Source organism: Lynx canadensis, chromosome D2, assembly GCF_007474595.2.
Source record: "Lynx canadensis isolate LIC74 chromosome D2, mLynCan4.pri.v2, whole genome shotgun sequence".
NCBI lineage: Eukaryota > Metazoa > Chordata > Mammalia > Carnivora > Felidae > Lynx > Lynx canadensis.
In genome coordinates, this window is record NC_044313.2 from 31881684 (window position 1) to 31897057 (window position 15374).

Consider the following 15374-nt stretch of genomic DNA (forward strand, 5'->3'; position numbering starts at 1 on the left):
CTGTGACTTAAGAGAACCCTGTGGTGAATCCTTTTTGATAAATTAAAGGATGCTTTTATCCAGTAAGTAATCACCCCCTAAATATTTTAGTTTTCTTAACGCTAAGCACCTTTGCTTTTGTATCTCTTGGCCTCTTCTAGATGTGTGCATTTTGGTACAGATGGAGACAGACCTGTGTCACAAATGCAGTTTACTACTCAAGTATTTTCTTCCTGGGCATGGTGATGAACTCATTTGTTCTTGGACAAAATCAGTGCCCCAGCCCTTCAGAGTTACCCACTGAACAACACACAGACCTTGGCCATGTCACTTCACTTCATGGGACATCCCTTTTCTTATCTGTAAAGGCTCTTTTCTTATCTATAAAAGCTCTAAGCTTCCTGAGGGCCAAGAATGAGTCTCCTGGTTCTTTTGCCAAAGATAATCCATAAATGTGTGGAGACTAAATGTGTGGTTTCTGCTACATGCACAGCTAATTAGAGAACCACCGTATCTTTGGCTTCTCCTTCATTTGATGCCTCATGGAACTTCAGAACGTTCTACTCAAATTGCATAGAACCTGGACCTTCCAGGGGCCCTCCAACGGGCTCCCATACAGATTGGCAGAAATCTGGCAGTGGCCCCCTTTGCCCTATCTTAGAAAATGACAACAAACAGTGACAGGAGAGAGAAAGGAAAGCTGAGGCTGTCTCACAAGCATCAGTGACAAGTGGGCCACACCCTGCGAGCTGGAGATGCAGCTTGAGGGGCAGCAGGGGATGCCGCCGGTGTGGGTCTGGGATGAGACTCCTCTCCCCCTTCCATTGTGCTAACCTGCGGCTGATGTGTGGGATGGCTGGAGCAAAGTCACATTTCTTCTGGGGCTGTTCACATCAAGGTCTGCGGGTCATTACATCTGTGGCTTCCAAGGAGGTCCAGAGAGAGGAGGTGACGATGGTGGTAGAGTTGCCAGTGGAATCTCACCCTGCATTCTTCTGGTCATCTTCTTTCTCTTTGGTGTCATTTAATGAGCTGTTTGCCCGCAAACTGTGAGAGAAAAGCCGTGCTGCTCTTGGCGCTGAGCCTCTAACTCGCTTCCATTGGTCCTTGCTTTCTGCTTCCCGGGTTCTCTGCCAGCCTCCTGCACCCCTAGCCCTGGGCTGCTGTTGCCTGAGGAAGGAGATCCTGTCTTTCCTGACACTGGCACCCCCTAGAGGCATGGCTTTCCCATTCTCTCTGCAGCCCAGAGGCCCTAAGCGGTCAGCCCACCAGCCAAATCTGGTCTGCAGATGTGTTTTGTTTGTTTTGTAGTGCTCACAGTTTTAAACTTACTGCCAACATTTTAAAAAATCATATTTCTCATAAAAATCCAGAACTCTGGCTTCTTTTGAAAAGTTGGGAGATCTGGCCATGCTGGTCCAGCATTTCCACATGGCAACAATCAATGGAGTTGCATAATGATGGGTTGAACTCTGGGGGAGCACGTGCCCTGCGGTTGGCCACAGACCCCACTACCCCTATTTATCTCTCATACCCAGCCTCTTTCACTCCAATGTGTTGCTCGCCTGGCCTCCTAGCTCCAGGCATCTGAGTTTGCATGTCAGGCCAGTGGGGAAAGGACACCATCTTTGGACCCTAAATCAGGTCCCATGGCACTGGCCATGCGGCTTCTCTCTTCTCTGTCGAGGGAGGAGGGTCAGAACGTCAACTACCACCTGGTCATCTGACAGAAGATCCTTCTTCTGGAGGCTCTCTTCTTCTCTTCCTTGAACTTTCAGTCTCTGGCACCTCCTTGTAATACAGCATGCCATGTCCTGGGCTCTGCATGGCACTGGGGAAAAAAGCACAAAAAAGGCAAACAGGGTACTCAGTGTGTTGGGGGGGGTAGTTTATGGCCCAGCAAATGCATTGGCATAGGAACAGATTCTTTTTGAGCTAGTGAATCAGTGCGACAGGACCATTCATAGATATTAACCTCTCTGAAACAAAGGGGCCATCACCGTTCACTGACATGGGGCCATCACCCAGAAAAACCCTAGTCACTTTAACCTCTGTTTACCTATATTATCTTTTTAAGGTGGAGCCCTTGCTCTGCAGTTCTCCTTGAACTGAGCTGACTTCTGTCCAGAAAGGTCAAAGACAGGCTATGGAATTCCGTGACCCTCTTTCTGCTTCTCTCCTCCAGGTCTTTGGAGACGGTTTGGGTTGGTCTTCCTTTCTTTGATTTCCTGAGTTCCTTGCTACTGTTTCTGTGACCCAGTTCATGGGGCTTGCCCTTGGAGATTACCACTACAGACTATCATCTGTAAATCTTGATTGGTCATTTGGTCATCTGTGCAAAGGCCATGTGGTAAAACCCTCCTAAGATTTTCTATGAGGACACGTGTGCCTCTTCTGAAGAACTTTTTACTGCATAGTGAGAATCCTAACCCTTGAGTCCAGGTGACCTTTTCTTCATTATCTGGGGGTTTCCCTTCATTCTTTTCTCCTGTCACACAAGGAGACAAAGACCAAAGACTCAAGGTTAGATCCTCCCAGCTCTGTTGCATACCAGCTAGTGACCACAGATCAAGGGCTTTACCTCATCGAGCCTCAGTTTCCTCATCTGTAAAATGGGGACAACAATAACAATACCTTGGCCCACACAGGTGCAGTGAATATTGGCTGGGATAATATATGCAAACATTAGCCAACCCAGTTCAGTCCAACTCAGATGCACATATTTGTTAAGCATCTGTTACAAACACTGCACGGTGGAAATATACAGGATATTGTCTGTGTCCTCAGGGAGTTAAGTGTCTTATTAGGGAAAACAGCCTTGGTTCACAAATACTATGGGCATGGTATGATCGGGCCCAGGAGCTTCTTGAAAGGAAGGCTTACCTCTGGTCTCTTTTTCTATCTCTGGCCCTTGGTACAATGCCTGGCACAGAGAGGTGCCCCATAAGAGTTTGTTAAATGAGGGAACAAATGAACGAATGAATGAGTAAAAGGCCACGAGGGAGATGTAAATGAAGCACAGAAAAGGAGGATGCCTTTGTGAAAGAAGTAGAGTTGGGCCTCGAAGGATTTGGGCTAGGGTTGCAGTTGGAAGGGTCGTGCATTGCAGGTGGAAGGCAGAGCCTGAATGCAGTCATAGGAGGGGGAGCTTAGCAGCAAGAACCAAGGGGTTCAGGGTGGCTGGCAGGTGGGGGAGAGAAGCTGGAAGGACACATTGGGATCACACTCTGGTGGGACTTGGGCTGAGGGCTTAGGACACTCTCCCGTAAGCTGTCCTCTTTCCTGCCCCAGGGCCCGCAAAGTCTTTGCCCCTCCCCATCTGCCTTTCCCTCAAGCTCCACCACCCCTTCTCTGGGTCGCACCCAAATGGCTAAATCTTTTCCTTTTCTCCCAGCCTGGGCTGTGAGCTCTTTGACTGAGCCACCCCTCCCTCTCCCCCTAATTTCTGAATAATAATCTCAACACCGTCTACTTCATATTCTTTCCTGGTCGTTTGGGGATGTTTCCTCTATCACATAGTGTGTGTTTTTGTAAGTAGTGTTAGTGTTTGCGCCTTATTCATCTATATGTCTTCTTATGTTAGTTTCTTTATGTAGTTTAATATTTGGTGAGCTGCATCCTTCCCCCTTGCCCTTGCTCTTTGTGTTTTAGAAATGTCTTGGATAACCTCACTTGTTTATTCTTCTAGGTGAATTTAAGGGTCGCTTTCCTACAAAACTCCAAGAGGATCCCAACAAAATCTTCTTAGAATTTGAGTCACGGTTGCATTAAACCCATAACTTCATTTGGACAAACTGACACATTTATATTACTTACTCAATCCACCCAGGAACATGGAATGTCTCTTCTTCACTTACTATTATTTTTACAAATTGCAATAAAATGTGTAATTCTCCTATTGCAGTTATACACATTTCCTGTTAGAGTTACCCCAAATCTCTTATGTTGACCGTTCTGGTGGGTTGTCCGTAATGCTCTTTTCAGCATGATGACCACGAAAGGGAGTGCCTTTATCACATCTCAGAGCAGAGGAAGGCTTTCCTCCACCCCCCTTCTCATATCCAGCTGCACCCTGAACAATGATTGCGCCATCACCTAAAGAGCTCACCTAGGCACTCTCTTCTCCATTGCTGTGGCCCGCCCACTTCAGGATGTCATCACTTCTTGCTGGGAGACCAACCTCAATGTCCAGTGTGTTCTTTCCTCCCTTCCTCCCTCTGTTCCAGGCCCATCCCAGGCCTGGGGTTACGTCACTGAAGAAGTTGGAGCTTTGTGTTTTAGAGAGTCATGGATGCAGGCAGTTAACATGCAAACACAGAAACAAGATCATTGCTAATAATGTTCAGTGAGCCCTGAAAGGAATAAATGGGGACTGGAGGAGGTTCTTCCACAAACTTCCTTTTATGCATTCAGCTTATAAGCCCAAAGATTGGCCCTCAGCATCTCAAAGAAGGATTTAATTGGTGCCCCATAATGCTCTTCGGTTCTTGCTGCCTCACCAGCAGCCCCGAACACTGTGGATCTGAATTTCTACCCCCATGCCTCTCTAGTGCCCCACTGCTGTCACACCTGACCACTCCCTGCTTTAGAAGCACACCTCTTCAGAAGCTTCTAGAAATCTATGTATAGGAGAAGCCCTAAATAGCCCTTTATTATAGAGGCCATCAGTGGAGGCACATGGGCTTAAGATTGCATCTGGGTTTTGCCTCTTACTATCTGGGTTTTGTGAAGGAGGGTGAGTTGTTTAGAGTCAGTAGTAATAGTCGTAATAGTAGTAATAGCTAACTCAGTGAGTGCCGATTTGGGGCCAGGCATTGTTCTATGCCTTGCATGTATTATCCCTCTTAATCTTTATAACAACCCTATGAGGTGAATCCTCCTTCTGTGGATGAGGCCACTGAAGGAGAAAGAGGTTAAATGACTTGTTTGAGGTCCCACAGCTAGTCAGTAGCGAAGCTAAGACTTTGCCGGTAAGCACTCTGACTCTGGACCTTGCACCGTAGGGTCTATCTAGCAAACCACCTGATTTGCCTGAACCTCAGATACACCGAGATCAGGTTGGTAGTAGGTAGGCTGTTACATTTGTGCTCCCTTGACAAACCTCACCTGGCACAGTCATTCGCTGGTACCATCCTCTCCTTCAGTGACTCTGGGCTCAGCCCAAAGCGACTTGCTTTGGCCAATGGGAGACTAGAAAGCATGATGTAAGCGGAGGCTTTTACAAAGCACTGGCACATTGGGACTCATCGTTTTGGAAGGCTGCCTCTTGGAAGCATTCTGCGGTTAGGAAGCCCAAGAGGGCTGTGTGTAGAGGCCGCATGGAAGAGAGCCAAGGCCCCAGGCTTATGGCTCCACGTGAGCCATTGTAGCCATCCCTCAGCCATTTGAGCTATCCCAACTAAGACCCCAGACACTGTGGAGCAGACAAGCCAACGCCATTTGTTCTTTGCTGCCATTCTTGGCCCACAGAATCAGAAGCAAGCATAAAATGGTTATTTTAAGCCATTCAGTTGAGAGGGATAGTTTGTTATGCAGCAATAAGTGATGGAAACAGCCTTCGAAGAAGCCAAGGCCAGGCTGGGTATGAAAGGTGTGGGCCAAGTGACAAGAGTGCCTGGAGTCCAGGCTCAGGAGAGCGCTGGAAGTTTGAAGCCAGGTGAGCAACAGGTACTTCTGCTTTGAGAACACACCTAAGGAAGAGATCTTTTGAGAACACAGGTACTTCTCTTTGAGAAGAGATCTGACATGGCCGTAACAATAATCAGGGACCAGGAAAAATGCAGGTGCAGGCATTCAAGATAGGGGGAGGGTCCAATGCCAAGCAAAATGGATGTTTGACTGGAGGCTCTGGGAAGGCAGCACTCAAATCTGCATGATTAAGAAGCCTCCCATGAGCTTCTGCCTGGGGCAGGCGCAAATTCTGAGGCCTCACCAGCCAGTGCTTGGACACAGGTGGGAGCCAGGTAACTGGCTGGAGAAGGGAGGGCCAGACCTCAGAATTGCCCACCCAACACTGTCTCAGGGAAGGTTCTGACAGGCCCTCTCACCTTCTCAGCCATGAGGTTTCCTGGCCTCCATCTTGGCAAGGTGTGGACTCATTACTTTTTCTTTCCATGGTCAGAACAGAGAAAAATGATGGGACCACAACTTTTCCGTCTGCATAAACACGGCTGTTTCTTGCATTCCCAGTGGAGAAAGGTTTTCCGGGCAGCTGCCTGTGTGTGTGCGTTATGTGTGTATATGTGTGTATGCATGTGCACTACAAAGTGCAGAGCACGTGTTCATAGGTGAGTATGTGCTGTAATCTTTTTTTTTTTTTTTTTTTTTGGAAATCCCTTTATTTCCTGATTGTAAAAGTAATCTGTTGAGCACAATTTGGAAATTACACAAAGTATGTAAGAAAATAAAATTCACCCCCAAATTGCCAACCAGAGATAATCACAATGGGTATTGTGGGTATGTCCACCCAGCACTTCCCTCCCATCTTTTTTGGATCTGCTTTTTCAGAAAAGATGGGATCATACCCAGTTCTATTGGAATCACCCTGGGCATTATTTCCTTATCTGTGTTTTGACTTAAGATATGACCATTTTTCCCAGGTGGTAAACTTCCTTCTGAAACAGTTTATGAAGTTACATAGTGTTCCCTTTATATAATATTTCACTTTAGCCCCCGCCTCCCGTTGAGGGGTGTAGTTATTACAGTCTTTATTATAAAAATGTTGAGATGAATAGTCTTTGTCTTTACGGCCAATCAGTTCCTTAGTGCCAATATCTAGAAGTCATATTATTGGGTCAAAGTCATCTTACTGCCTATTTTGGTACACCTTGCTAAATTACCTCATAAAATGTTGCCAATTTATATTCCTCCTCCACCAGCAGTGTATAAGAATTCCCTTTTTATTATACACTTGCTGATATTAAATCATTTCATTAACACATGTTGGCAATGGTCTTTTAACTCATTTTCCCTTTCCCTTCTGTAGCATTTGAAATTTGGCATAGATATAAAATTTACTTGGCACTGAATTGCTTAGGATTACACATTGATTACCATAGTAGTTGACTAGTTCATTCCTAATTCAGCCTGTCGAGGGGGCTTGGCCTCTTTTTTTTTTTTCTAATGAATAATTAAAACCTCAGCTCAGCAGGTGTTTCTTGCACTGACGGAGAGGAGGTGTGCAGATACTTCACCCGTCTGCCTTGCCTGAGATGCTCGCTGATACCGCACTTGTACAGGTGTGGGGTAGAGGGCACGGGTTAGGAGCGTGGATTCTGGAGTCAGACAGGCCAGACTTGGAATGCAAATTCAGTCACTTACCAGCTGGGTGACCTCGAACAACTTACTCATGACCCTTCATTTTCTCTTCTGTAAAAGAGGAATAATATTACTTATTCATGGGATTGCTGTGCGTATTACATATGACCAAAGGGCATGGCAAAGTAAGACTGCTTAAGACGTAGCTGTGAGGATAACACTCCAAAGCCCTGTACAAGCTGGCTGTGCGTTCCTCAGGCACCAGTGCCCGCCATGCTGCCCTCAGCCCTGGCTCCGGCCACGCGGCACTCACTTTCCTTCCCCAGGACATTGTCACTTGCTGGGTTTTTGTTTGTTTACTTGTTTTTGCTTTTTTGGTTTTGTTTTGCCTGTTTTGCTAGAATACTGTCCCTAGATGGATGTCCCCTTTTCATCATTTAGGGTCTCAGGCCAAATGCCGTCTGCTCAGAGAGGCCTCCCCTGGGCTCCCATCCCCCCACTGCTCTTTCTTAAAACTGTTGTAATTTCTTCAAAGTGCTTAATCCTGCTGTGCAACAATCTCATTGTTTATTGTTGATTTTTATCCTCTGCGCCAGAGCCATGAAGGCACCATAAAGGTAGGTCCTGTGTGTCCTGTGTTCAGGAACCCAGCACAGTGCTACCCCAAGCAGACACTCAACCAATGTTTACTGAGTTATTGAGTTATTGAGTTACTAGTAATGAAGTGGTTTGTAGGAGCTTGTGCTGGAGACTTTTTTTTTTATTAGAACAAAGCAATGCAGATGCATGATAGGTTTACCTCTGGCGGGCCAGAGCTGTAAATACAGGTGTCTTCAGAGTGAGTAAATGGACAGCAGAGGTAGTCCTGGCCCGGTTACTTTAGCGTGTGATGTATATGAAAGGATTCGACACCAGACCATCTGGAGAGAATCTCAGTCTCTCTTCTCAATGGCTGTGTCATCAGTGATATCTTACCTGCTCTAAGCCTCAGTTGCCCTGCGTGTAAAATGGGAACGATATCCACTTCAGAGGGTTAGCTTGAGGATGAAACAGGTTAACGTAGGTGTGTACCTGCAAATAGTCAACACTTTAAAAATGGTAGTTATTCTGGTGTTTAAGAAAACCAAGGACTAAAAAATGTTAGGCTCTACAAATGAGTGATAGAAGGAATAATTAATATAAAGCTTTGTTTATAATTAGCATATTAATGAATATTGGTTCATAGTCACTATGCATGAGCATATATTCAATAGAGCAATATTGATCTATGGAACAAGACCGTCCTCTTGGGCTTTGGACAAGCCCATCTCTTTCTGCCTAGATGTCTTTGGATGTATATAGTTAATATTTCATTAATTATGGTGGAGGAGTGTTGTGTATACATCAATGTCTCATATGATGCATATAATTAAGCTACTTTTTGTTGGGAACGGAAGAAAATTGGGCTTTTCCAAAGAAAAGCAGCTTGCTCCCAAAGTTGCTAACAGATTGCTTCTTAATTGAACTTGGGAGGTGAATTATATGGTGAATTAGAAAAAAGAACAACTCTGAATTTAGTGAATTGTTCCATAAAGGAAACTGTGGGATTGAATTGCAAATGCTGGATAGAAACATTTCAGCCTGGCCCCATGCATCATGGGCCGTTGACCTCTGCTGTGTTTCAGTGAGAGCGTGAACAGGCCTGTAGCTCTCTTTTCAAGGCCTGGAGGGCATTCTTTCCCAGAGACCAGCTGTAAGCCTGGGTTTCTTATGCAAAGGAGACGTTTGAATAAGCCCCTGTGACTAATGAAATCTACAAGGTCTTTGCATATCCTCTCACTAAAGAGGTAATTAACCAAAGATCAAATATGAGCATTTATACATATTTTTTTCCAAATATTTTTTGTCTTGCGATTACACCCAAGGAAGAATATATCCCCACACCCTAAATGCCCCCTCCCCCACTGTCCCCAATCTTTGTGTCAGGCTGTATTTCTCTTCCCTGTTCTGTGGTACCCATGCCTGCAGTTCCAACCACAGTCACACCTGTCTTACTCATTTGCTAGCTTTTACTGAAAGAGAGCAACATTTCTCATTGATTTAGATGTGAGAAGCGACTTTTTTAAATGTTTGATGTCTGTTTCCAGCCCCACGTCTTTCATTACCGGTAAGCTTGGGGAGTAAGAGTTTAGTTGTAAGAAAATATCATGAAATGAGACTGCCTCTCACAGGTTCTCTGAGTAGTCACTCTCAACCTTGGCTGTACCTTAGAATCATCTGAAGAGCTTTTGAAAATCCCAAGGCCCAGCCCAGGCCCAGACTGGTTAAATAAGAAAGCCCCTGGTGGGTGGGACCCAGGCATCAGTATTTTTCTTCCTAAAACTTTTTTTTTTTAACATTTATTCATTTTTGAGAGTGAGAGAGACAGAGCATGAGTGGAGGAGGGGCAGAGAGAGTGGGAGATACAGAATCAGAGGCAGGCTCCAGGCTCTGAGCTCTCAGCACAGAGCCCGACGTGGGGCTCGAACCTACGGACCACAAGATCATGACCTGAGCTGAAGTCAGATGCTCAACTGACTGAACCACCCAGGCGCCCCATCAGTATTTTTCTAAAAAGTTTCCCAGGTGATCCCAAATCGCACTGAAGGTTGAAAACCATTGTTCTGAGAATATCTGTTTTCCTCTCCCCATAAAAGCTGATGAAGACAAATTTTCCCATCAGTTAGGCTGCGTTAGAAATGATTGAGTCCTCTCTCTCTTTTTTTTTTAAATGTTTATTTATTTTTGAGAGAGAGAAACAGAGTGTGAGCAGGAGAGGGTCACAGAGAGAGAGAGGGAGACAGAATCTGAAGCGGGCTCCAGGCTCTGAGCGATCAGCACAGAGCCCGATGCGGGGCTCGAACTCATGAACAGTGAGATCAGACCTGAGCCAAAGTCGGATGCTTAACTGACTGAGCCACCCAGGTGCCCCAATTGAGTTCTCTTTTTAAGCACTGCCTGCCTGACTTATCTATCCATCCATCTCATATTTTATTGAGTGTCTGCTATGTGCCAGGCACAGTGCTGGGTGTTCATTGTTGGACAAGACAAGATCCCTTTCTTTGAGATGCCAGAAACTAGAAACCAAACTGAGGGATCAGCTGAGTGGACAGGAGGTGCTGATACCTTGTGGTAAGGGATGTGAATCAGCCCAGGCTGTGACTGCACAGAGCAGAGTGCTTGAAACTTGGGAGAAGCAGTGGGTCAGTGTCCCAGAAGAAGCAGTGTCCCTGCTGACACTTGAAGCACCAGTTGGATTTGGCCGGGTGAAGAGGTGGGTGTGGCTGAAGACAATAGAAATCAAGGTGCTGTAGGTAGCTTGGGGTGGCTGGGTAGGGGTGGGGAAAGTAGCAGCCTCAAGGCCCCAGGTGGAGGAGGCAGGCAGGGCCTTGTCACAGGGGCCAGGCAATCCTTTCAGGAATTAGAACTCATCCCAAAGGCAGTGGGGAGCCTCAGGAAGGGTTTCATCAGGGGGAGTGGCCAAACCACATTATCTCCAGGTGGATCCCAGGCTTAGCTGTTCTGGAAGCATGAGATTTGCTGCCCTTTTGAGAAAAAAAGACACTCTCTAGTCTCTTGCTGGTAAGGATGACAGAGGGGGGATTTGTGTTCTTAACTGCCCAGGGCTCCAAGCTCTCATAGGCCTCCTGGAAAATGCCGTGGGTCCCTTGGGACCCTTCCCCAGGCTCTCCCAGGCACCCCACTTGTTCTTTCTGGTCCTGAGGCTGAGGGGAAGAAGCACAGGTTTGGGGGTCAGATTGGCCCCACCTCCAGCTATCACCATTGCTAACCATCTCCGTACCCTCAAGACAAGCAAGTCACTTCACCTCTTGGAGCCTTGTTTCCTCGTCTGTAAAGTGGGGATGTTTATGGTCCTTTTGTCATTGTGTCTTTTTGAGGCTAGAATTACAAAACACAATACAAGAAACTCATTTAGCACTGTTCTTAGGGCATGGTCAGCTCCATAACTGCCACTTAGGAAACACTGATTCTTTCCCCCTCTATCTACTGGGGGGGGGGGGAGGGGGCACCCGCTCTGCCCTCAACTCCAGAGCTTTTGCTCCTATTATAGCTCCAAGCGCCTGGAGGCCAATGGATCAGAAGTCCTTGACCCCCACCCTCCTCTGCCTGATGCAGAGCTGAATATCAGTCTCTCCTGGCTTTTGTTCCCTCAAACACAGCCTACATACAGCTAACCTTGAACCCAGACTGTGCTTATAGGTTATTTATTTATTTATTTATTTATGGCCTCCCTCCACCCCTTTCGCAAGAGCCAAGCATGTTTAAACTTTCCATCCCTTCATGCTGGGGTAGTGCTATGTGGAATCTCCTTTCAAATGCCAGCCCCTGAGTCCCCCTCCTGACCACTACTAATAACCCCAGTCATATTCAAAGTCGGTGCAGTTACAAAGCCCTTTCGTGTCCCCTGGCTGTCATCTAGATCCCTCAGAATGAAAGCCAGATCCTCAAAATGCCCCCACATGAGCTAACCCTCCAGACCCTCCCCTGCCCGCTGGCCTCATTGCCTGCGACTCTGCCCTTCACAAATCATCCCGCCTCCCTACCGCCAAGCACACTCCCACCCCAGGGCCTTTGCCCCTGTTGCTTTTTCAATTTGGAATGTTCTTCCCCAGATTGTCTGTGGACTCTCTCCTTCACTTTCCTCAGGCTTCTGCTTTTCTACCTCATATGAAACAACCCCTTATCCCTAGTGCCCACTGTTCCCCTCACCCTCATTTATTTTCTTCACAGTGCTTATCGGCAACTGACTTAAATACTTAGTTGCCTATTTGTTTTTTGTTTTCTCCCCTACCCTCCATCAGAATATAATTTCCATGAGGTCAGGGTAGAGTTTGTTCCGTGTTGTATCCTGAGCAGCAGAAACAGCATCTGGCGTGTAGCAGGTGTCGGATAAATATTTGTTGAATGAGTTAGTGCCTAAACAAACCCATTACCTCATTTGGTCTTCAAAACAAACAGCCCATTTGACAGATGAAGAATACAAACGCCCAAGGTCTTATCCGCAGTTATGCAGTCAAGACTAAGCTAGTCCTAGATCTTTGGCTTCAGCCTCTTCTTCACTCCACACATGCCACATTCCTGTGCTGGCCAGCGATTTTCATACCATCAGGATTTCCCCTGACCTTTAGCCCGAGAGGAAATGATATCGCAACTGGAAGAATACCCAGAGGGCTGGGAGCTGGCAGCGAATGCACCGGCAGCTGCAGGGAGTGTGTGAGTGGATTCCGAGTTGGCCAGAAAGGCAGCAGAATGAACAGGACGAAGGCACACAAAAATGTCAGCGCACGTCTGGTCCACTGCCGGTGTCATAGTCAGGAGAGGGAAAGAGGCGGTCTGCACGGTGGACCACAGGGTCGTCTCCCTTGCTTGTTCAGGGCCAGGTCATTGGATTGCGTGTTTGGGACCCTACCTCGACCATTGTTGGACGCCTGTGAGCTGTGAGGCACAGCAAAGATCATCAGGTTTCCTACCAGGAGACCGTGTCCTGAGCCCCCAGCTTCCCTGATGGGCTGGCAGCCCCGAGCTAATCATTTTGTGTCTCAGTTTTCTCCTCTGGAAAATGGGGTTCCTTTCTGCCACAGAAGGTTCTAATCAGGGTCAAAGGAGATATGGGGAAACTGCTTTGCAAGCTGCAAATTTCTAAACAAATGCAGGAAACGATTTTGCCCAAGTAGATTGTCCTGTAGTCGCTTTGATGTGGTTTCATATATATAATAGTCTCTCCTGGACATAGGCTTTGCCCTCATATCTGCTCCCTGGTGTCACAGCCCACTCAGTTTCGCAACTCCTAAATGTAGGAGTCACTAGGGGCCCCTCTCAGTCCCTCGTATCTAGTTCATCAGCCTCCCTGTTTCCCTGTCTGCAACTATATCCCTAGTTGCAACTATATCCCTAGATATATCCCTATATCCCTATGGATCCAGCCTCCCTGTCTGTCGTGTTCCCCCTTGCCCACCACTGTCAGCCCCTCCACGTGGCAAGCTCATTCCCCATCCAGATTCTTTCCTGATCCTGGCCCAGACTTCTATGTCAGTTTCTTTGACTCCAGTGGTCAGAGAAGGCCCTTTCTGAGCAACTGCCCCAACCATGCTCTACCACATACCGCCTTTGACCTTCAGGTTTTCTGAAGCTACAACGATTGTGGCCTTTTGTTTTCTTACTTTGTGTTTATCGTCCAGCCACCCATGTCACCCGTCTGTCTTGTTCACTGCTGGATCACCTGGTGCCTGGCGATCGCCTGGTGCACACAATTTCGGCTCACTGTGGGTCTAATAATATTTGCTGATTGACCACGTTCCTGGTGAGGACAGGTGTGAATGAGGTTTATACCCAATGGCCACTAGCAAACAAATACAAGCATCACTGTTCTTGACCAAGGCCATGTCTGCGGAGTCTAATACATGAAGTTAGCAAAAGGGATTTCTTTTTTTTATGTTTATTTTTTTTATGTTGAGAGAGAGAGAGTGCGCACATGTGAGTGCAGGGTGAGGGGGGCAGACAGAGAGAGGGAAAGAATCCTAAACAGGCTCCGAGTCATCAGGGTAGAGCCCACCTCAGGGCTCAATCTCAGGAACCACGAGATCATGACCTGAGCTGAAATCAAGAGTCGGATGCTTAGCCAGCTGAGCCACCCAGGCGCCCTGGAAGTCAACAGAGCAGTTTCTTTTTATTTTATTTTATTATTTATTTATTTATTTTTAAGAGAGAGAGAGAGAGAGAGAGAGAGAGAGGAAGAGAACGTGTGCGCATACACACACACACACACACACACACACTCATGCATGTGTAAGCGGAGGAGGGGCAAAGAGAGAAGGGGACATAGGATCTGAAGTGGGTTCTGTGCTGACAGCAGAGAGCCCGATACGGGGCTCAAACTCACAAACTGTGAGATCGTGACCTGAGCCGAAGTCTAACACTTAACCAACTGAGCCACCCAGGCGCCCAACAGAGCAATTTTAAAATGAGGCTCACTCCAAAGAGAAAACCAAAATACTTATTTAAGCCAAGGTCGTAACTGACCACATCACATATTTAAAAGCAGCACTGATGATTTCTCCCTGCATTCCACACCAGGGGACCCCAGAAGGCTGTGTCCTGTTTACATTTGGGCTTCCTGATGGAGGTGAGGGTGAGAAAGCTGACTTCGAGGTTGACTCTGGGATTTGCCTGTTAACTTCGTGTATCTGGCTCCAAGTACCCTTGAACTGGTCAAGGAGAGTAATCCGTTTATAATTTGTGCATCATGTGCGTGGTTATGGAAAAGCAGGTTCTTTTTTGCCCCTAACATCTAGAATAGTACCCAGCCTGTGATAGGCCCAATCAACCCTTGTTATCAAATCTTTCTTGATCTGCCAGGGATTCTGGTCATCCCTCAGGTGACCAGGTTTGCTCCCTCATTTCTTGGTGCTCCTACAAAGAAGGCTAATGTGTCCTCATGCTTCTTTTCTTCCTCATTCCTTTAGGTGGGCTCGAGGAGCAGCCTTTCGAGAGCTGGCAGAATGCTACAGCCATGAATACCAGCAGCGAGGAAGCCAGAAAGGGTAATATGAGGCCCCACCAGGCCTCTGCATCCTTGTTTTTTTCAGCTGTGGTAAATTTCGCAGAATATAAAATTTCCATTTTAATGTGTACAACTTAGTGGCATAAAGTACCTTCACGATGTTGTGCAACCATCCCTCTATCTTGTTCCAGAACATTTTTATCATCCCAAAGGAGACCCCACACCTACTAAGCAGTCACTCCTCTTTTGTCCCTTACCCCCTGCCCTTGGCTTTGGAAACGTCTTATTCCACTTTTTACTTCCTATCACAGTAGACTAGAAGCACCGAGGTCTGTGGCCCTGAGGGAGTGTGTCCTCTTACTGAGGATGGACTGGCTGCCGGAGAAAGCCGTAGAAGGGTGGTGTTTGGTTGCTCAGGGACTGTATGGTCTTCAGTTAAACTCTGCCTTCTGGGTTTGACCTTTCTCATTGGTGCCTGGCTTGTAAGTTGCTGCCCCCAAGGGCTGACAGGAGAGATCGTGAGGCTTTGGGAACTGGGTATCTGAGGGAACAAGTGGGTATGGGAGGCAAGGTGGGAAGATAAAGCTGGGGTGGGGGC

At 47.0% G+C, this 15374-nt stretch overlaps 1 protein-coding gene across 1 annotated transcript in view; it reads left to right on the top strand.

Moving 5' to 3' along the window:
* Nucleotides 1–15374, top strand: part of TLL2 (tolloid like 2) — a 121381-nt gene that overhangs the window by 37572 nt on the left and 68435 nt on the right. The window contains exon 3 of the mRNA XM_030334990.1: nt 14739–14816. Coding sequence (XP_030190850.1) covers nt 14739–14816 — 78 coding nt within the window. The remainder of the gene's footprint in view (nt 1–14738; nt 14817–15374) is intronic.